Here is a 20,084-nt window from a genome sequence, read left to right as displayed (position 1 = left end):
TCACACACACACCCCTTCGCCACGAGTTTTTCCGTCGCCGCTCTGGCCACGTACCCATCCCTCTCCCCCCACTCCTCTCACCCACCTCCACACCCACACCCGTCCATCCGCTCCCCTTTCCCCGCCTCCCTCCCCGCCTCCCTCCCGCCTCCCTCCCCGCCTCCTCCCCGCCTCCGTCCCCGCCTCCCTCCCCGCCTCCCTCCCCGCCTCCGGCTACGGCTACACCCCCCACCCAGCCAGGTCCGTAAGGCCCGTGTGCTGATCCCCACCACCGGCCTGGTGACCGCCCGCGACATCCAGGCGGCCGAGGACCTTCGCCTGGTGGCGCAACCCGCTGCCGGGTACAACAACATCGATGTGGAGGCGGCACAGGCGAGGGGCGTGCCGGTCACCATTGCGCCAGGTGTGTGTGTGGGGGGTGCGGTGAGGGTCGGGGGATGGGGGGGCCAAGGAGGGGGGTGATGTGTATGGGTGGGGTGGGGTGGGGAGTAGTGTGCAGGAAGCGAAGGGTGGGAGGAGGCGGGGACTGGGTTGGAGGTACGAGGGTAGGGTAGGGTAGGGTAGGGTAGGGTAGGGGGGCAAGTGCTGTGAGGGGGACTGGAAAGGAGAGGGAAGGGAAGGGAGAGAATGAAGAAGCTTGAGAGCCGGGAGGAGAGGGGAAGGAAAGGGAGAGGAGAACGGGGAGGAGAACGGGGAGGATATTGCGGCGGGTTTCCCGGAGTGATAGTGTTTGGTTGGTTGGGGAGAAAGATGCCCGACTAGGAGATATGAGCCCTTCCAGGGGCGGAGAGCTCCTCCTTACTGGGGGGGAGGGAGGGGGTAAGAGGGAAACAAAGCATTGTGGGCATTGCACACATGGCCGGGCGCGCCACTAACACCAAATACTGTCTGTCGTACACCGTACACCCTACCCCCCTACCCCCCCTACCCCTGTGCAAGGATACAACTCCCGCAGTGTTGCGGAGGTGAGCTTGATGATGATCCTGATGCTGAGTCGCAAGGTGGACGAGGCCAGGCAGGTGTTTGAGCGGCGGGAGCCCATCGGGGGCCCCGTGGGCAGGGAGCTGTACGGCAAAACACTGGGTATTGTGGGAATGGGCAAGGTCGGCAAGTGCCTGGCTGCGGCGGCGCAGGGACTGGGCATGCAGGTGGGGCTGTCGGTTGGGCCACAACAGGGTGGGGGGTGCGGGTTGGGGGAAGGGGGGGTGAGGTAGGAAGGAAAATCTGCCGGTACGGTTTCGGACCCGCCGGATCGCGGTAGGTGATGTTGGTGTGTAACGACGTGAAGGGGTGCGTGTGGAGGAGGAAAATGACGTCTCCTGTGCCCCGGAAAACTGGGAATGTGAGAGGTTTCATTTCGTTAATTATTCCTGCCCAATCCCATCCATCATCCCTCCTACCCCACACCCTTCCTCCTTCTAGGTGCCCTTCACGTCCTCCACTGCACATACCCGCACTCCATATTCCCTTACCTTACAAACCCTCCATGTCCTTAATCCTCCCGCCCTTCCCCCACCCCCTCTCGTCCCCCCTTCCTCCCCCGTACTGGTCTGTGGTTCGTCTTAGCCCCCGTCCTCCGCTTCACCCCGTCCCCCCCCCTCCAGGTTCTCGGTGTCACCTCCCGCTCCCCCCGGCGCGACCTGGAGCACCTCCTCTCCTCCTCCCACATCGTCTCACTGCACTGCCCCCTCACACCCGCCACACGGGGCCTCATAGGGCCCACAGAACTGGCCCTCATGCGCCCTGACGCCATCCTCATCAACGCGGCGCGGGGCTCCGTAGTTCAGCGCGACGCGCTGTGGGCGGCGCTGCACGGGGGCCGGTTGGCGGGTGTGGGGCTGGACACCCACTGGGTGGAGCCCGCGCCACGGGGTGATCCGTTGTACGGCCACCCGCGTGTGCTGGCGCTGCCGCATCTGGGCAGTATCTCCGCTGAGGTGTACGACAGGTTTGCGGGAATATTGGCGGAGAATATCGTGCGAGTGCGGGAGGGGAGGGAGCTGCTTCATCGGCTGTGCTGAGAGCCTGAGAGCGGCTTGAGACGGACCGGAATTGGGAGAGAGAAAGAAGAGGACGCCTAGGTGGTTGGCGGGTTTGTTGAAGGGGTCTCTTCTGAAGCCGGCCCTTGGTTTTGGAGCCAAGCGTTACTGATCAGAGATGCGTGTTGGCTGTTGGGTTCTGCAGTTGGGGGTATGGAGCTAAAAGGCGGGAGAAGGGAATCCATGTCGGATTCCGTGGTTTCTTCGACCCTCGAGTCGACATATCCCCCACGTCACTGCTATTGCCAGTTGGGGGCTGGATGAGGCTGGCAGTCGGGAGAGAGGGAGAGAGTGTAGGGCGTGTGCGCCGGTAATGTCGTACTGCTGTGTGAGGTACATGAAAAAGGCAAGCCACAATGACGGCTTCCGTAGCGGTGGCGGTAACGATGGCGGTACTGGCGGTTCTTGTGTATGGATGTGAGAAATCCATGTTTAGAGTCAATCGCATGTACGACAGATGTGCGTTGCCTCGTTAGCCATGTGGGTCACGTCAGGTTTGCACAATGAAACTGGCGTTGGTGGGAAGGTGCACTGGTGGAGGGATTCTGGCTGCACCTTAGCACGCTTGCAGCAAAGTTGCAGAGATTTTGCCTGGGCAGAAGAGTCGCCTGGATTTTATGCGAAGGTACAGGAATACCATGATGTCCGAAGAGGCACTACCAGTCCGGTAACAGTTAGTCAAACTGTTATTCTCTAAGCAGGCAGTTACTAGTTTCCTATGAAGTCGTCCTGCTGTCCTGAGATGCAGAGAGTAGAATTCAACCCTTTCAAGGAAAGCCGGTTTCCGGTTGAAGCCTTCATTTCCTCTCGATGCCACTCTATGTTAGGCTCATCTGGCTTTGCATTCAAGCCTAGCAAAATAAGCCGATGTACGGCTATGAGCAGTGACTCTCACGAGGAAGCAACAGCCGCCGTACTTTGGCGGTTTTCCGAAAGCACGTTTGCCCTCTCCGGTGTCGTGAAATGAAAGTTAGACATGAATTAGAGTTTGTATCATCTTGAATTCTGTATAATTGACCCTCTGATTTATCGGAAGGTGAGTACTCGAAGCATTTCGCCGACAGTCTTGCCGCTCGACATGAACAAATTTGGTGACAATTGCGCCATAAATTTTGCAGATAATTCAATCCTGCAGGTTTAAGATATAAAAGCGTCATCAATTGACGAGGGCCATGCCTGGAGAGAAGGACCAATTCAAGCTGTTGAGCCGTCTGGGCCGCAATTTCGTTCCTTGGGGTGAACACTGCACGGAATGTGACGGTATGGGGCATTTCGATCATGGAATGTGTTACAGGTGCGGAGGATCAGGCTGCGGTCCTTGCGGTGGACGCGGTAGTTACATGGTTGCATGCAAAGCGTGCAAAGGTACCGGCTTATTCATGCCAGCGCGACCTGAATGGTGAGCTGGACAGTGACTAATCGGCGCAATCCATTTCCGTAATCGCATTTTTGCTTATGGCCGATGAGACGCTGCACAATTGCGTCTGTCGGCGCAAGCTTAGTTCCGACACACTTTTGGTGACGAGCTGACCAGGTCAATCATAACTTTTGTTGGATATACAGGAAAGATTCAAACGCATATTGGAAGTACGGTAGAATTCCACCTAGATACGCGTGTATGTCACGCCTGCTGCGGGCCGCCTGCCGCTGCAGCAGCACATTTCGCGTGTCCTGCTCCTTCAGGCGCACATTTCGCAAGCAGGGGTTCCCTTATTTCTTCAGCTTTGGGATGGCTTTGGCACTCTGGTGTTTGCTTCTGCGGTGAACAGATACAGCAAGCTGGCATCGTGACCATCCCCTCTGTGGAAGACTTCTGCAGTGTACCCAGATATGATTCTGCACTGCAAGGAGAATTATCAGGATATGATTCGTTGTAGTGATCAGTTACAGTTAGTTGTTGCTCGATGCATACTTTTCTGGTTGTTGTACGAGAGTTCACGTCTCGCATTACATGATGTTGGCGTGAAGCTCTGCCGCTAGTGGTGGCCATTGCTTTTGCGATAAAATATGGCTCTTTACGGAATTCCTGTCGTTATTCGATTGACACGTTTTGGTCAGTGGCTTTTCTTGGATTTTTCACCGTTGGTGGTTACTGTAGTCGCACAGGGGTTAGTGCGGACGGAGATCTACATAGATCTCGCTGAGCCGGCAGTTGCGCCTGAGCGTGCCACTGTCTAAATTCGTACCTCTGAATATGCGAAACGCATTATGTTTCTTCAATCAATAATCTGTGTGATCATGATCGCATGGGCAAAACCCTAGAGGTGCATAAGCCTTGATAGACAAGCTGCGCAATTTCCTTATCGCCGGACAGTTCAATCGATCGCATTGGTCAACTTAATGACTGAGCGTTGCTTCGAACGACACCTCATGGTGGATTTTTGCTTCAGTCACTCTCCCCTTTATCCCCTCGACTCCCTCCAACTCTTCACAGCAGCGTCAGCTCCCACAGCTCCAGCTGTTCGCATCGATCGTACTGCAGCACCTGTAGTACATCAGCATATACAGTACGAGCGCAGAGGGCATGGGCGGGTTGGGTTGACCGGTGAGCCAGCATCGCTAGGGAGTGGCCACCACCCTCGGCAAGTGTTGGCGGTGTGCCATCATGTGATGCCTGGAACACGAAACTCACGAAAGCGGCTTTTAGAAGTTCAGCACTGGATGCTTCAAATTTGACAGAGTCGTGACAGCCTGGTGACAGCCTAAGTGGATGATGGGGAGAATGGGTGATGTGTGGACGGGTGGGGGGTGGGCGATCTCGATAAGAAGGGACGTAGTGGGAAGTGGCAGCAATGTGGCCAAGGCCTGGCCACAACAAGCGGACTCCTAGGACGAAGGGCAGCGCCATAGTAGCATGGCTTCCTGCCCGCCGCCCGCGCACCTCTTCCAAAAACACCTACCTACCTACCTACCTACCTGCGGCACAGACGACACGTCCAGACGTCGGCCTCGGAACAGCGGCACCCGCACCTCTCCATGCTGTGATGGCCTCTCCGCCGACATGAAGCCCAAGGATCCTTCGACTGCGTTCATGACTCTACGAGCACATGCGTCACCGCCGCCGCCGCCGTCAGTGACACCGCTGCCGCCAGCATCATAACGCCGGTTGTCACCATCCTCCGTACCAACACGGCAGCCGCCGGCGCCGCTGCCAGCACCAGTGCCGCCGCCGCCCGTGCCGCCGTCGGTTTCATCGTGCCCGGCGTGCGCATCATCTCCGGTTGGAGGATTGCCCGCCACAGATTCTATTTCTATCGGATCCGAAACCACGTACGACATGAAGTCATCGAACGCCGGCGCCGCTGCTGCCAGGTCCTTTACGACAAAGTTTATGCGCTTTTCCAAACTGACAATCAACCGGGGGTTTCGCTCCGTGATGCCGCCACCGGCGTCGCCGATTCCGCCAATGTTGCCGCAGCCGTCGGCTGAACCATCAACCTTCCGCCGTCTTGATGCGCTGTTGCTGAAGCGCTGATCCGGCCCTTGCGACAACCCAACGGGGGGCCGTAAGCGTACAGACCTGTGGTACGACATCAGCGCCGCGGCGCACTTCACGAATGCTTCCGTCAGCACGGTATCGTACAATGTATCGGCGGCGACTACGCAGAGCGACTCCGCTGTCGCCACCGCGTCTAGCACCTTCGACACACCGCCACCGCACGCCACCCGAACCCCCAGCTCATCCCCCAGGACCCCGGCCGCCCCCAATGCCGATTCCCAACCAACTCCGTTCTTCTGGTGATCCTCATTGGCCGCTGCCGCCGCCGCCACCGCCGTTGCCGCCGCCGTCGTTTCCATTGTTGGAGAGTCCGCTGCGTCCGCCCGCAGCGCCCGCACAATTGCCTCGACGGAAACACCGCCGCTACCGTACGCAAGAAAATCAAACCAATCCATTTGGCACAGGTCTACCAACACAGGGCCCTCGGCGCCGCTTCCACCGCCGCCGCCGCCACCGCCGCTGCCTTGTCGTCCCCTCCCCTTTTCGTTCTCTCGCCCATCATCGGCCTTATCAACATTGTCCACAGAGCTGCCATCTACGATGCTGTCCTCATCGCCGTGGGGTCTACGCCGCCATCGCCGGCGGCGGCGGCCATTCTGCTGCTGCCGCCGCCGCCGCCGTAGCTCCCGAATGAGCTCCGCATTGTCGTTCACGTTCGCCGCCGCCAGCGTCAGCGCACCCTGATGTACGTCAGTGATGACGGCATGGCGACAGACCGCGGCCGCGGCAACGCCGACCAGCCCCACGCCGCCGCCCAGCTCCAGAACCAGCGCGCCCGGGGAACCCAGGGAGTTCTGACGATTGCATGGGTGGTTGTTAGTTGACGGTTGAGCCAGCAACCAGTCGCACAGCAGGCAAGCCCCCCTCCACACCTGCCACCACAGCAGCACATGCAGCCCGCAAATCCACACATATGGCAACGTGAGGCCTCCCGCGGCTTCTGGTTGGGGATGTGGGGGGGTTCATAGACATCATCACGTGTGGGTGTGGAGCCACAGGCGGGTGTTGTTGAATGTACGGCACGTGAAGTTGTTGATGATCTGAGCCGCGATGCCGCAATGAGGGAAATGCCGATGATAGCACACGTATGTGTGTATGTGTGTTGATGTTGGTGTTATATACAACCGCGGTTCATGTTGTTGATGTTGGTGTTATACGCAAACATTATGCATTTAAATTGACGACGCTGTTGTGGTGGTGGCGTGTGCGTTGCCGGGTACTGATATTGGTGGGCGGTACTGGCATCTGGGTCGCGGAGACCCCTTGAGGCGACAGACTGACATGCCGTGTACTGCATGACGTGGCGCGGGCGTGGCCGTGGCACGGCGACTACGCCAGGGACTGGGGGGGGGGGAAATGGAGTGGAGTGGAGCTGCCTGCCCGTGGCACGGCCGCCCGGCAGCCCCAGCTCCGAGAACCCTCCACCGTCACGCGACTGGCTGCGAGAGGCTAAGCCACGGCGGTAAATGTTTAGAGGCTATCCGGGCGCAATATCCGTGCCTGGCTTGCCAGCTGAGGTATACATATATACACACAAACATGAACACATATCATGGTCTAAGTGCCTTCCCTCTTGCCTATAAGACGTAACGGCAATGGGGAGTCACCTAATGGTGTTTGTGCTTGTAACCAACAGCGTGCGCCGCTACCTGGGCGTCTGGTTATCAAAGGTTTCGTAAGGGTTGATGATCGCGCGGGAGAGGAGGGCAACGTCCTCAGTAGGTGCCACACCAACTGCAATTAACCGTCCTCAACCCCCGTCCCCCCCCAAATTGAATCCGAGGGACGGCCCCAGCACTTGTGCCGAACTTGTAGCTTGCGAACCAGCGAAGTAGCGTTACTGAGGCTTGGGTATACCTGTGGCAGTTTGTGAGCGAGCAGGTTGCCTGCCCACCTGCCGGGAAGGGATAAGGGCCGCCCACCTGCAATCCTACGTCAGCAAGCGGTGTTGGGAGGGTCGTGTGGCGGATGCTGATGTAGCGCCGCGGCAGGCGCCGGCGCCGGCGCGGGCGCGGCAACACAAGGTCTCCGCAGCTGTCTGTCGCAACCGTGCGGCGCTTCTGTGCTCCCTTGCTTTTGGCCGCGATTTGCTCGTCATCGCTAGATCTCGAGGACGGTGATAATGAGGAGGAGCAGGAGGAGGAAGTCCCTGTGCGACTGGTATTCTTGGAAGCTCTATCAAAAGAGCTTTTCAGGTAGAAGCGAGTAACTGTTGCATGGCTTTGATCATGGCAATATTCATGAACGGATTTCGGATTCGTTCTCTGTTCTTGCCTTTCTTCCGAAGGGAGCAGCTCGCTTAGCACCAAACGGTCGTGGTCCTGATCAGTAAACATGTAGTACAAACAGGAAATAACATTTACAGCTGCAATGAATGTAGACGGCGTTATGAAGATATATTTAGTTAGGAGCACTAGAGTGCTGAATACTAGGTCAACCGTTGGCTCCGTTGCTGTTCCAGCTCTGGATCCGGGACCGAGACTCGTTCTCTTCAGGAAAAATTGGAAACTGCGGCCGATGAGCCCGACCAAGGTCATGGAGCTGTCGGGCCTGTATACCTATCGTATTCACACAGACTAATGGCCAAACAACTAAACATTATGCGCCCCAAAGTGCTCAGTTGTGCTTTGTGCATATGCTCCTGTGCCGCCGCCATAGCGCCCGTTTGCCTCCAACCCGGGTCGTTCGCTGCGCTGCTTGCGCACACGGCAGCACAACATGATGCCGCACAACATCGCAAATTTGGTCGAGACATCGATTATCACGTTGGCTGCTGCGGCTGCTGCAGATGCGAACCGAAGCATTAGGACCCTCCCACAAAGTATTGCGCATCAGGTGGTCTGCTGTCATGATACCCACATGGTCATATAGGCTGCTATGGCACTAGACGCAACAGCCGTTCCAGCTCACGCAACTGAACTTCGGCATGGCGCCGTACGGCCTCCGCCGCTGCCCCATCCACATTTGATGGCAGCCTCTGCGCCGCCAGCGGCGTCGCCGCCGCCGCCATGAACTCCAGGCCTCCCTGTGCACCACCACTCGGCCGATGACTACGTACCCCACCCTGTAGCATGTCCGTCACCATCTTGTCCGTCAGATCGGAATGGCGAAAACTGCCGCCGCTGTCACTGCCGTGGCCGCCGCTGCCATCGGCATCTGCCGAGGCGGCAAGCAGCTGCGCCGCTGCCTTGGCGAAAGCCCCGACATCCGCCTGCTGTACCAACTGTGCCATAGCCCCGGATTGCCGGACTTCCTGGCGGACGCCCTCGGCGGGGTTGTTGGTGGGGGTAGGAGGGCACACGTTTGGCGCGATATGCACGTTTATCGGTTTATGGGTTTATGGGTTTTATTTGCGTCCCGGTCGTCAGCAGCAGCATGTCTATCTCCAAAGAGCGGCGACATGATCTTGTACATATTTAGATGCTCTTCAATAAGGCTGGCGGAGATGGGCGGGATGTCCGTTACCAGCGCTTCTTAGGGTGGTTTGATCTCTGAACACCAGCACATCTCCACAAGCCTGTGGCCAGCCAAAGGATCTAATGCAAGCCCACTGAGAACTCCCTCTCATCCCATTCCAGCTGGCCAGACCCATAACCTCCGAAGCTCAAACCCCTTCAGAGAATTCAAAACAAAAAAATGTGAAACCCTGACTCCTAAAGCCTCCAAACCGAATTTCCACTGTGCTCCGCTGCCATTTTCGGTTGTCCCCCCCCCCTTGGAGCCATCGACTACCCCCCAACCCCCCTTCCATGTGGCTGTACCTTGAGGTAGGTCTTCATGTTCCTAACCATCCACTTCCTGGCCCTGCTGGCGGCTCCTCCACTCAGCCTCATAAAGCTCGTATTGGACCTTAGGGCGGTCAGGAAGGCGCGGCGGTCAGGGAACCTGCACGGCTCCCCCACGCGGCCACCGCGGGTTGAGAGGTCTTAGAGTTTTCCAACCCAAATGCAATACCATCGAAATCCAACTCTAGCTCTACCGACCCAAGGGGGAAAATAACGGCAATAACGGCAATTAAGACTTGTATCAGCCAGATAACCTGTGCATTGTACATAGTGGTACGGGTTTCGGAGCTAGCTGCCTAGATGTTCGCTAACACCCTCCATTCCCCGTGTGGGTCTCTTCCCCACCAACCTTCCAAACCCTAGAACACGGCCCCCACGACGCACCCAAACACCCACGCACGCACCTCTACATATCTCTTTACCCACTTTTCCCCGTCTACTGCGGATCAGTTTATCTCAAGCCTGAAACGCCGTGTCTAAGGGCGGGCCACAAACATCCCGCTGCCGTGCACCCGTACCCGCCGTACACTCGCAACACGCCCCGCGGTTCCACGCACCCGGCCCAGCAAACCCACCTAAGGGTTCCTTGACCTCCGGGCGAGAAGCTGATATCCACTTGGCGACCCAGGCGCAGGACGGGGACACACTGGGGGCACTGAAAGCTTTCCGGCTGGTCCCCGGGTCCACTGTAAACTGCGGGGAGCTGAACAGGGGGTGGGCGGGGAAGTGGGAGTGGGAGTGGAGGTGGGGACCCCGGGGGCCGGGTGGAGAGACAATCATATACAAGCAGCATTTAGCACAACAGGCTGCCGACGTCCGCCCTCCGGAACGGGTTGGAGGGCGGGTCGGTCGCTGTAGGGCCGTCCGTCGCCCGGGCTGTGCACCCCTACATCGCCCAACAGCCCAGTGCCCCGCAGCTCCGCCCCTATAAAACCATTCCACCAGTCTTATACACTCCGGATATTCCAGCCACTCCGGATCTTCCAGCCACTGCCAGACGCCCGTAGCCCACCAGAAGATATTGCCGGGAGGGGCTCAGGCACGCAAGCCTCTCGTACAGCACCGTCCATGTATTGATACCCAGTGCGCTGATGTCGGGTCGCAGCACGCAGTTGCCCGTGGTGCGGGTGATGTAGAAGGAGGGGCCCACGTACTGCTGCGGGAGAGCGTTGGGGACACGGGGCTTGAAGACGTAGGGCTGGCTCTCACACCTGGACCAAGGGGAGAGAGCAGGAAGGAGGGGAGAAGGGGGGCAGGAGGGTGTGTGTGTGGAAGGCATTGCAAGGGTGTTGCAAGGAAGAAGTTGCTTTGGGTGACGAGGTTAGTGCGTCTAAGAGGATGGCTGGCTCCAAATAACCAAGATCTCGGATTTGACTTCCTCCCGCAAGTCCTCCCCCGCACACGTCAGCATGTTTCCCGAACCACAAATGGCGGGAGGTTGGACCCACCGTCGCTGCACTCTGCCCCCGGTGAAAGGCACGTTGCCCTCCTGAATATCTCGCTGCACGATGTGGAACAGCTGCAGCAGCCGCTCCGTGGCCCGAGTTCTCGGCCTGGGGTTGTTCAACAGCGCTCCGGCCAGGGCATCCTACCGGAGTCGGGTGCCGCGAGACGACCGGGGGCCCGGGGGATGGGACAGAGGAGATGGATGGAGGTCGGGCGATCAAGGGAAACGGCGTTGCTTGCGAAGATCGCTGTATCGCCTCCAACTTCCCACCCATGAGAACCCAACAAAAAGCTGGCAGGTAATGGTAACTAACTGTAACGGAATACAGTTAGCAGAACTGCTGAAGGCGGGGAGTTTGGGAGGAGGGCGATATCTTGCGCACATGTGCACGTGAAAGGATGGGAAACGCGCTACCCATACAGCGTCGATCCTGGGGCTAGAATCTGACTCGGATCCGGACGCGTTAGGATCCAGGTCTGGGCCTGGTCAGGATCCAGGTCCGATTTGGGTTACGGGCATTTTCCCTTGAGCATACAAACACTCGTCCTGAGCCCTTCGAATGGCTGTGGTCGTTAATCCTTCCCCCTTCCGCAGCCTTACCCGCACGGGTCGTACATTCCCCCTGTTGAAGCCCTGGATGCCGTTGGAGCCCATCAACGTGGCAGAGGCGCCTCCCCGTCCACGGCCACCTCCGCCTCCGCCTCCACCTCTGCCTTCTCCGTTATTCCCACCGCCGTCGCCATTGCCACCGCCATTCCCGCCTCCACCTCCATTACCGTTCTGCTGAAGCCGTCGACGACCTGCTACCCGCCCATCCTCCCTATCCGCGCCACCACCAGCTTCACTGCCACCACCGTTACCGCCGTCGCCTGGGGGAGCTTCCCGGAACTGAGCCCCCTGGTCCACACCAGCTTCGAAAGTGACAGCCGGGGAGGCAGCAGCGGAGGAACCCAGCTCAGCGCCAGGTTCTGCATCTGACAGCCATCCGCCGGGGTCGCTGGCGCCGGCCAGTGGCGGCGGAGACGCCGCCGCTGCCGCGGCCGGCGATGCTTGATGCCCTACATGATTGCTGCTGCTCCTTTCCCCATCGCCATCGCCATCACGTCGCAGCGTCAGCGGGTGGTTGGCGGCGTGTTGCAGCCATTCTGCCAGACCGTCCGCCAGAGGATGGCCCAGAGCTGCCGCCAAATCGCCGGCCTGCGGCCCCCTATCACCACCTTGTTCGGGCCGCCAAGCACTACTGGTAACGCCTCCGTCAGCTCTACCTCTGCCGCTGCCGCCGCCTGCCGCTGCCGTGTGCCTGGCATTTGTTCCCCAATCCTGTAAAAAGGCCTCCAGCTTATCCAGCTCTGTGTCGAGCCACTGACGTAATTGAGTCACTCCAGCAGCGGCGTCGGCGGCAGTACCAGCGGCGGTGGACTGGCGGCTGCCTTCTTCTTCATCTTCTGTAGGACTGGCAGCGGCTGCTGCGCCGCCTCCGCCGCCGCTGTTCCCCGCCGCTGCCGCGGCTGCGGGTGCACGCATACGGGTCGCTGATAAGCCGCGTAGGAAGCCGGCGACGGCGTCCTCCAGCCGCTGTGCTGAACGGATGTTTTCCAGGCTTTCCAGCTCCCCCGGCTCCGATAGCAGCGGGGGTGACTCAGAAAGGAGGTCTCCCAGCCAGGTGCCGCTAGTGGCTGTCCGGGATGTGCCGCCGGCCGTGCCTGCACCATATACACCACAGCGCAATACCGCACCGCACCACAGCGCCGTGACACAGTGTTTCCGTAGAAGCGTTGCGCAAGGGCTTACTACGGCTCTGTCCCATGGGGGATGGTGTTGTTAGCTCAAAGGTGCTATTAGCTCATAACTGTACGGGGGATGTTCAGAATCGTAATTGTCCTGTTAGGACGTTAGCTCGGGGAACCATGCGCCACATAGCACAAATGCCTCGTTTGCAGGCCTCATTCGCAGAGTTCAAACGGATATGAAAATCTTGGGGGGCAAGGTTCCCGTTTGCTTCAGTCTTAAGAACCCGCCAGTTCGTTTGCCAGTTTGCAACCCGCTGCTGCTGCAGGGTCGGGGTTGGGTTGGGCATGCGGCTCTTACCAGTCCCGGTCACGGTATCCTCCTCCAGAGCCAACCATGCCGGGAATGCCATTGTCAGTGCAGCTAAGGAGTCGTCAGGCGTTTCGGAAAGTGGGGACACAAAGGGTGCGGCTTTGGATGGCGAGACGAGCCCGCGAAGCCATGGAGGAAGACCTAACTCTGCCTCGGTTGGGGACTGAGTTTGCGCATCGACGTGAATCAGCAGGCTAAAGGTGGTCAGGAATATGATGAGGCACGACAATGCCGGCAGCGAGATGCCGCATCTTGCCTTACACATGGTTCGTGTCGTCACGAGTTAAAAAGGCACTCCTTTAGTTGTTTGCGTCGGGGGAATGTAATCTGGGCTTGGTTTGTGGAGTCCCAGCCTTGGATGGGTCAGCACCACGGAGCAGGGACACGAAGTCTTTCAAGTTCGTTGGCGGTTATGTACTTGGACGGACCGTCATAAAGGGATGCTATACTCGGTCAGTTCTGTTGGTTGCGCAGTAAGACATTTTAATAGACATATTAGAAGCGTGTTTTGTTTCTGAAGCATTCATATACTTGTGATAAACCCTGACCGCAGCTAGACAGAGAAGCTGACCTAGTCTTCTTGTTTCAATCCTAAATACATCTGTAGCCAATAATCATGCCCGGAAACGCGTTTGTCTATGGGACCCTTATGGCCGATGAGGTCGTCAAGGTACTCATCAAGCGCGTCCCAACCTCGAAACCCGCCGCATTGAAGGGATACACTCGCTATAAAGTGAAAGGTCAAGTATTTCCTGCAATTGTGCCATCAACGGCAGAGTCAAAGGTAGAAGGCAAGGTAAGGGACGTTCCATGGCACACGTGCCTGCCTTGGGTTGATACATCCCACCAAATGCATAGGTTCTTCTGGATCTCTCCGACAAGGAGCTTGAAGTCCTAGATGGTGAGTGGCAGGGCTACGATTTTCTCCGTTGGGTGATGGGTTCCCAAGGATTGCAAGGCTTGACGATGAAGACAATGCTCTGGAGCAATAAATGCTCACAACAGGGTTGGAGCAGTGGCTAAGTACATTTGTGGCATTATCAAGGATATACAACTTTCTGGGCATAATAGGAGACCGGATACAATGGTTGCATTACTAGGTACGGCCACCAAACCCGGCACAGGGTTGATGTGTCAAACGTTGTAGCTCTGTTACCAATATATAACCTGATCTGCAATCCCCAACAAGCCTCCAAGCTTGTGACTTGTGCATAGCACACTACCGCTGCCAAATGCTCACCTGCGCCCTCCTGTGCAGTCTATGAGAGTGAGGAGTATTACAGAGCGACAGTGATGCCAGTCCTTGAGGTATGCCTTTACCTGTGTGAAACTGTGCGTCTTCCAGTCTGAATTTCTCACACATGACCATTCAGCGAACAGCCTCCCCAGCCCGTGGCATCACGAGCTACTAGCCCTCAATTCTGTTCCTGTCTCCCTTCTTGTAGGATGGGTCTGAAATCAAGGCGGACGTCTACGTCTGGAAGGACCAATACAGGTGAATTGATTGGAGCTTTGGAGGGATGCATGGAGACCGGGTGTACGGGCAACGACGGCCTCAGTCCGGGCAGTGTATGCACAACCGCCCAAGGCCCAAGCTGAGCTCATTCAGCAATATTATGGTGCACTTGTGCAGTTACGCTCTGAACATAGAGGCTTGGAGCTATGAAGAATGGCGGAGCAAGCACCTTGATGCCTGGGTTAGCCGACGTGAGTTGTGAGCTCCTGATCCGTTGCGTTCTGTCACTGCTGCTGCTGCCCAGGCAACTACTTCTCGCCGAGGATTGGTCGTTTGAGCAGTTCATGCGCGAGCACCACGAGAGATACCTGGACATGACTCGGAAGTTTGCTGAGGAAGAGCTTCAGAACGTGAGGCAACCCCACTTCATACTTTGGCCTTCCGGTTGTGCTCGTGTAACAGGCTTGTGTTCTTTTATTGTACTTCAACATGCACTACGCGTGAAATGGCTTTATTTGCTTGCCTTTCTACCTCGGCCTTGCAGTGAACCCGGAAGGCGCACACCCCGAGGGCGACTTGAAGTAAATCTTTTCCCGGCAGAACAAGATTTTTGAAGCGATGGTTTTCTTCATGTATCATCACCGCTATATAAACGGCAATGCCGTCTGAGTTCTTCACCGGTCGTGATAAAGGTCGTACCGAAGTGTGCTGTACAGCTACCGCTCCGAAGCAAGTTTTGTTTAAGAGCGTGCATGAGGATTGCTGCGCTTCAGAGGAGGATGAATAGCATCTGACACACGAACTAACTAGCACTGGTCGAAATCATCCTGATGTTGACCTTCGTCCTGATTTTGTAATTTTATAGTCTTACGTGCTCTGGTTTTGAGCCTATTGTAATATTTTATTAAGTCAGGAAGGGGCGGGTATGGCTCATCAGGGCTGCGCCGACATACCGGCAGCCGAGGTGCGACAGCTGCCTGGCGGCTGGCTTTCGGTTTCTTGGCCCCAAGCGTGTAAGGGCATGGAGCCGTCTACCATGATCTCGGACAGGACATAGATTTCTCTAATTCGGCATCTGCGACAGGCTGTGCTGGTGCCTACGGAAACTTTGCCCGACACACCCATCGTGAGAGGCTATGACTTCACGAATGGCCGGGAGCTCGATGGCATTATGGAGGCTATGCTAACTACGGGATTTCAGGCAACCTCGTTTGGGCAGGCTATCCTTGAGGTCAACCGCATGGTGCGATTCTTTGCGTCAAGGAGTTCCATGTCGGAATAGGAATTGCATGCACGTAATTTGAACAGTGTCTTGGATTGGCATCCTTTAATTCTCGGTTGGCCCGCCGTTTGGCATGGCTTTCCTTGTATGCTGGGATGCAAAAACAGTTATGACTGTGCCCCAAAGATGCCTCGACCGTTGGCTGTACGGGCGGGTGCGTTCGGAGTGCAGCCGCACACGTTCTGCGCTAGCGTAAAATTGCCGTGCGCAGCCGCCCACTAAGGAGGGCGGGTACATCGGGCGGCATTCTCCCTTTTCCTTTCCAGTGTTTTCCTCGCGCGTTTGCTGCGTCTCACGTTGCCTTCGGGTCACGCAGACCCTACTCTTCAACGCCCCGCTGCTGAACTGCGGCACCTGGAAACAACACACCCATGGCAGCTTAGGAACTCCACGCGACTTTGTGGCTTCTCCCGCAGATCAACTGGCGTCTAAGTGATGAGCCAGTGGGTCCGTCCACCGACCCAGATCACACAGACCCGGAGTTCCGCGCGTCCACCCGGTGCCTCATTTTCCTGGGCTTCACCTCGAACCTGACCTCTGCTGGAGTTCGCGAGCACATCAGGTCAGCCACGCGGATTGCGGCAAGAAAGGACAGCAACAGGGAGTCCTTGTGAATGCGTGGTGGAAGCTGATGCGAAATTGGAGCCGTCCTCCCGCCCCCCGTGCAACACAGCGTCAAATACCAGCTGCGACGCCTGCAGCAGTGGCGTAGTAACTAGTCAACGATGCGATAGCATCCGCTTGATTTTGCAATCCGCCTTGTCTCCCAACATGGCTCGGCGGTCTATAACCTCGCAACATCTCATCCATTAGACGGCAGTCCAGCCTTTGTTTAAGCTAGTTGATGAGCAGATGGCCAACAAATGGATTACTTTCGCTGATGCATAACCCTCATGGATGTCTAAAAATGCTTGTTACACTGGGGCCGTGGGTTCGGCTGATCTGATCGCATCATATACCAGTTGCGATGCCCACATCATCCGTGGCATCGTGACTAGTCAACGAATGCCAAAGCATGCGCATGGTTTTGCAATCTGCGGCGTCTTGTAAGCGATGGCCCCGCGGTCTATCACCCTGCAACAGCTGATCCCTTGGCACGTCTGAAGATCCTCCTCCTACTCGCAACCACCTGACCTTGCTCCACGTAGAGACCAAGCCACGATTCTGCTTTATGCAACGTTTAATTGACTGCCTCGCTAGCCAATGCCGTTTTCGCGCCCTCGCTTCATGACGGTCTTGCTCCCATAACACGTCTATCGCAATCCGTCGAGCTGTCCATGCGTGGCGCCTGCCCTTTGAACGTGCCGTGACTGCAGATACCTGGTGCAGAACCGCATGGTAGACGTGTTGGTAACGACGGCAGGAGGCATCGAGGAGGATTTCATCAAGTGCATGGGACATACATACCTGGGGGACTTTCAACTTAAAGGTAAGGGACCATACGTAGCATGGAGTAAAGTATGTGGCAGTCCTGTGGCATGGCGGGAGGGCTGGTATGGTATGGCCGCGCAAGGTCGGCTCCCGGGTGTCGGCGCATGGCATGCCACGAATTGCTAGAGTCTCAAGCGCAGGCAGGGTGCAACAGGGTGAGCCCGTCCTAGTCTTTGGAATACGGGAAACCCAGCCAGCTCGTGTCACGTTTTAGGAGGGGAATCAATAGTATCAGCAACAGAAATGTATCTTCCTAGCAGTCCAGAAGGCTTGCAACGAGAGGATGCCGCGCAGTGAGCACGGGGCACATGGATCATCATACCATTCTGAGTGCGCATCCAGGAACGAGTCCCCCTGAGGACGTTGGGGACGTGAAGCCAGTACGGCAACTGCTGGGTTCCTGCATGTTTCGCAGGCGCTGAGCTGCGAATGAAGGGTCTCAACCGCATCGGCAACATGCTGGTCCCGAACTCCAATTACTGCAAATTTGAAGACTGGATCATACCCATTCTGGATGCCGTGCTCAAGGTGTGGCGGCTCTAGACATTGGGTAGTCCTCGTTATCACGAGGCCCCGGTGACACCTGTTTGTGCCGGGCGATGCAACCGGTGGTTTGGTCTGCTGTGCGGGTGCAGCATCAATGGACGGAAGAGAGTGTGACGATGGAAGGACACGGTTGCGGTTTTTGAGTCCATTAAAAACTCGCAATCGTACCTGAAAGCGCACAGGACTTTGCTGCTAGGCTCTTTAAGTTGGGCGTTTGGGCTCTAGCAGTCTGTGCGAACTTTGCCTTACCGCGTGCGCAGGAGCAAAACGAGCAGGGGGTGAACTGGACGCCGTCCAAGCTCATCGACAGGTCGGCATCTTCTGGTCATTTGCCTTGGTTGATCCAATGATGGTTTTTCTGCATGGGACTTCAACGAAATTAACTAGACGTGGGATCAACCTTGCACGGAGCCTGATGTCTCCGCCAAATTGTCGTCGACTCTAATCGTTGACCAGGCTCTTAGGTTAAGCTGTGCTATTCGGGCATGCTGCGCTTGACGGAATGGTCTTCCATTGGCATATGCCGACGCCGTGTCGGCGACTCGGAAGAGTAAGAACTCAACACGCCATGTGCACCCGCCGGTCCGCTGCTTCCGTGACAGGCTTGGAAAAGAGATCAACCACCCGGACTCGATTTACTACTGGGCACATAAAAACAGCATCCCCGTCTTCTGTCCTGCCATCACCGACGGCTCAATCGGAGACATGCTCTTCTTCCACTCCTACAAGAGCCCTGGGCTAAGGTGGGCGCGAGACGAGCAAAATCTGCGGGCGCTGCCTCGGCCGGTCTGGGTCGCACCTTTTTGGCTGCACAGGAGCCGCCACACATCCCTGTCCCACGCTGTTTTTTATTCGAACGAACAGGGTGGACGTGGTGGAGGACATTCGGCGCATCAACGACCTTGCCATGCGCGCATCACCGCGGAAAACCGGCATGATTATCCTCGGAGGAGGTGCGTTTGGCGGACGCCCCGGGCATTGCATGCTTTTGCCTCTGCTTTTACGTCGTCGGATATTACAGGGCTTGCCTTCTGTGCCGTAAAGAAGGGTATTGCAAGCAAGTAAATCTGTTTTTAGCTGCTTAGGTGGTAGGCGGCAGTACGGGTTATGAAATATTGCGAGACAGAAAATCTTGGGGTTGGGTTGCATCAGACCATCTCGAGCCTCACGGCAGCAACCTTCAAATTTTGAGGTGACTCTATATGACGCCTTGGTCCCTGAACCCTAAACCCCCGTTGAAGTCAGGCGTGGTTTGCCATCTGCGGTCCCTTCAGGCGTGCCCAAGCATCACGTCTGCAACGCGAACCTGATGCGCAACGGTGCCGATTTTGCGGTTTATATCAACACAGCGCAAGAGTTTGATGGCAGCGATAGCGGCGCGCGGCCCGACGAGGCGGTGTCGTGGGGCAAAATTCGCATGGACGCAAAGCCGGTTAAGGTGCGGACCAAATCCAGTCTGCCTTGTTTCCCGTATACGGATTTGTGCGTACTGACTGGGGGATGCGTTGCCATCTTCCCCATTAGCACGGTGCAGTCTGGTGGGGTACCAATCTTGGGGTTGGGTGTATAGTTCATCGAGATGCGAACTTTCGTTGACAGTAGCACTCAACTCGCAAAATAGTAGTACCTGCGCTGCTTCAAGGCTTGCTGTTTTTTCAGCTTGGTATTATTGAGGTTACCGGCATAAGCCTGAATGGTTGCCTCTCCTGGTGTGCCCGTTTCCCAGGTGTGCGGCGACGCAACGATCCTGTTTCCCCTGCTGATTTCCCAAACCTTCGCACGACATTGGCGGCCCGTGGAGGCGCCGCGCAAGAAGCCGGAAAAGGTTGAGGAGAATGGAGTCGTCAAGGCGACGTTTGACTGACCTTTGTTTGGCCATCTGAACCAACAGATTCGACCAGAATGGAATTGTAAGAGATGCATTATCTATCTGCAGTGGGGAAGAAGTCCGCAGGAGGAAGCGAAGGAGCGCAGCTTCTCACTTGTGGTTTCGGACAGCAGGCGGAGGGGGGTGTTGTACATACGTGCACGAAAATAATCGGTTTGTGTGTATGACCGCGTCGTAGTGTTTTGGAGCGCTTAGCCATCGCGATCGCGTTCCGTTCGCGCTGTTGCACCATCTGGTCCTCGGAAGCGTTTGTTGCGCGCTGTCCGCGGGCTGGCTTGCAGGAGGGCCTGGAGCTGCTGTTTCATGATCTAGCTGTGTCGACGGGACGGGTTTGATACATTGGTGGTAATAGCTGCATTCATGGCATTTCACGTGTCCGTTTGTTGGGTGTAGCAGTCTATTTAGGTCCCTAGCAACTTGCTGTTGTGGTAGTGTGCAGCCCCTAGGCGTGGTAGTTTCATTAAGATTACATGAAGCGGCGGCCTGGGGTTCCTGCTAGGAGTATGGTGCAGGCGGTGTAGGCCTTCGTTAGGTGGCATCCATTCCCTCGGTATGGTTGAAAGACACAGTTTAAGGGTGGTTTCAGGTGCACTACTAGGCTGTTAAAGCTG

At 56.9% G+C, this 20,084-nt stretch overlaps 4 protein-coding genes across 4 annotated transcripts in view; 3 read left to right on the top strand and 1 right to left on the bottom strand.

The window, feature by feature from the left end:
* Positions 1–2,021, top strand: part of VOLCADRAFT_92712 (uncharacterized protein) — a gene marked incomplete at both ends in the record, with an annotated part of 3,408 nt that extends 1,387 nt beyond the window's left edge. The window contains 3 exons of the mRNA XM_002952078.1: positions 241–403; positions 940–1,148; positions 1,605–2,021. Coding sequence (XP_002952124.1) covers positions 241–403; positions 940–1,148; positions 1,605–2,021 — 789 coding nt within the window. The remainder of the gene's footprint in view (positions 1–240; positions 404–939; positions 1,149–1,604) is intronic.
* A 2,342-nt stretch (positions 2,022–4,363) lies between these two features.
* On the bottom strand, positions 4,364–13,135 carry VOLCADRAFT_105356 (uncharacterized protein; the record flags this gene model as incomplete). The annotated part of the gene is made up of 12 exons (XM_002951997.1): positions 4,364–4,524; positions 4,956–6,332; positions 6,411–6,475; positions 6,820–6,879; positions 7,433–7,468; positions 8,449–8,803; positions 9,300–9,387; positions 9,899–10,026; positions 10,336–10,534; positions 10,772–10,911; positions 11,371–12,278; positions 12,859–13,135. 12 exons carry the CDS (start codon positions 13,133–13,135, stop codon positions 4,468–4,470), a joined length of 3,690 nt encoding a protein of 1,229 aa, XP_002952043.1. The 3' UTR covers positions 4,364–4,467.
* A 235-nt stretch (positions 13,136–13,370) lies between these two features.
* Positions 13,371–15,237, top strand: VOLCADRAFT_105355 (uncharacterized protein). The gene is made up of 6 exons (XM_002952077.1): positions 13,371–13,666; positions 13,729–13,771; positions 14,129–14,178; positions 14,316–14,365; positions 14,631–14,736; positions 14,871–15,237. Exons 1-6 carry the CDS (start codon positions 13,487–13,489, stop codon positions 14,871–14,873), a joined length of 432 nt encoding a protein of 143 aa, XP_002952123.1. The 5' UTR covers positions 13,371–13,486; the 3' UTR covers positions 14,874–15,237.
* Positions 15,238–15,410: 173 nt separating this feature from the next.
* Positions 15,411–19,833, top strand: VOLCADRAFT_105354 (uncharacterized protein). Its single transcript, XM_002952076.1, has 9 exons — positions 15,411–15,569; positions 16,025–16,170; positions 16,925–17,037; positions 17,455–17,567; positions 17,846–17,895; positions 18,188–18,328; positions 18,450–18,538; positions 18,860–19,023; positions 19,312–19,833. The coding sequence occupies exons 1-9, from the start codon at positions 15,498–15,500 to the stop codon at positions 19,447–19,449; spliced, it is 1,026 nt and encodes a 341-aa protein (XP_002952122.1). The 5' UTR covers positions 15,411–15,497; the 3' UTR covers positions 19,450–19,833.
* The last annotated feature ends 251 nt before the right edge of the window (positions 19,834–20,084 follow it).

The sequence above is a fragment of the Volvox carteri genome (assembly GCF_000143455.1).
Source record: "Volvox carteri f. nagariensis unplaced genomic scaffold VOLCAscaffold_27, whole genome shotgun sequence".
Lineage (NCBI taxonomy): Eukaryota > Viridiplantae > Chlorophyta > Chlorophyceae > Chlamydomonadales > Volvocaceae > Volvox > Volvox carteri.
This window is presented reverse-complemented; position numbering and strand designations above follow the sequence as displayed.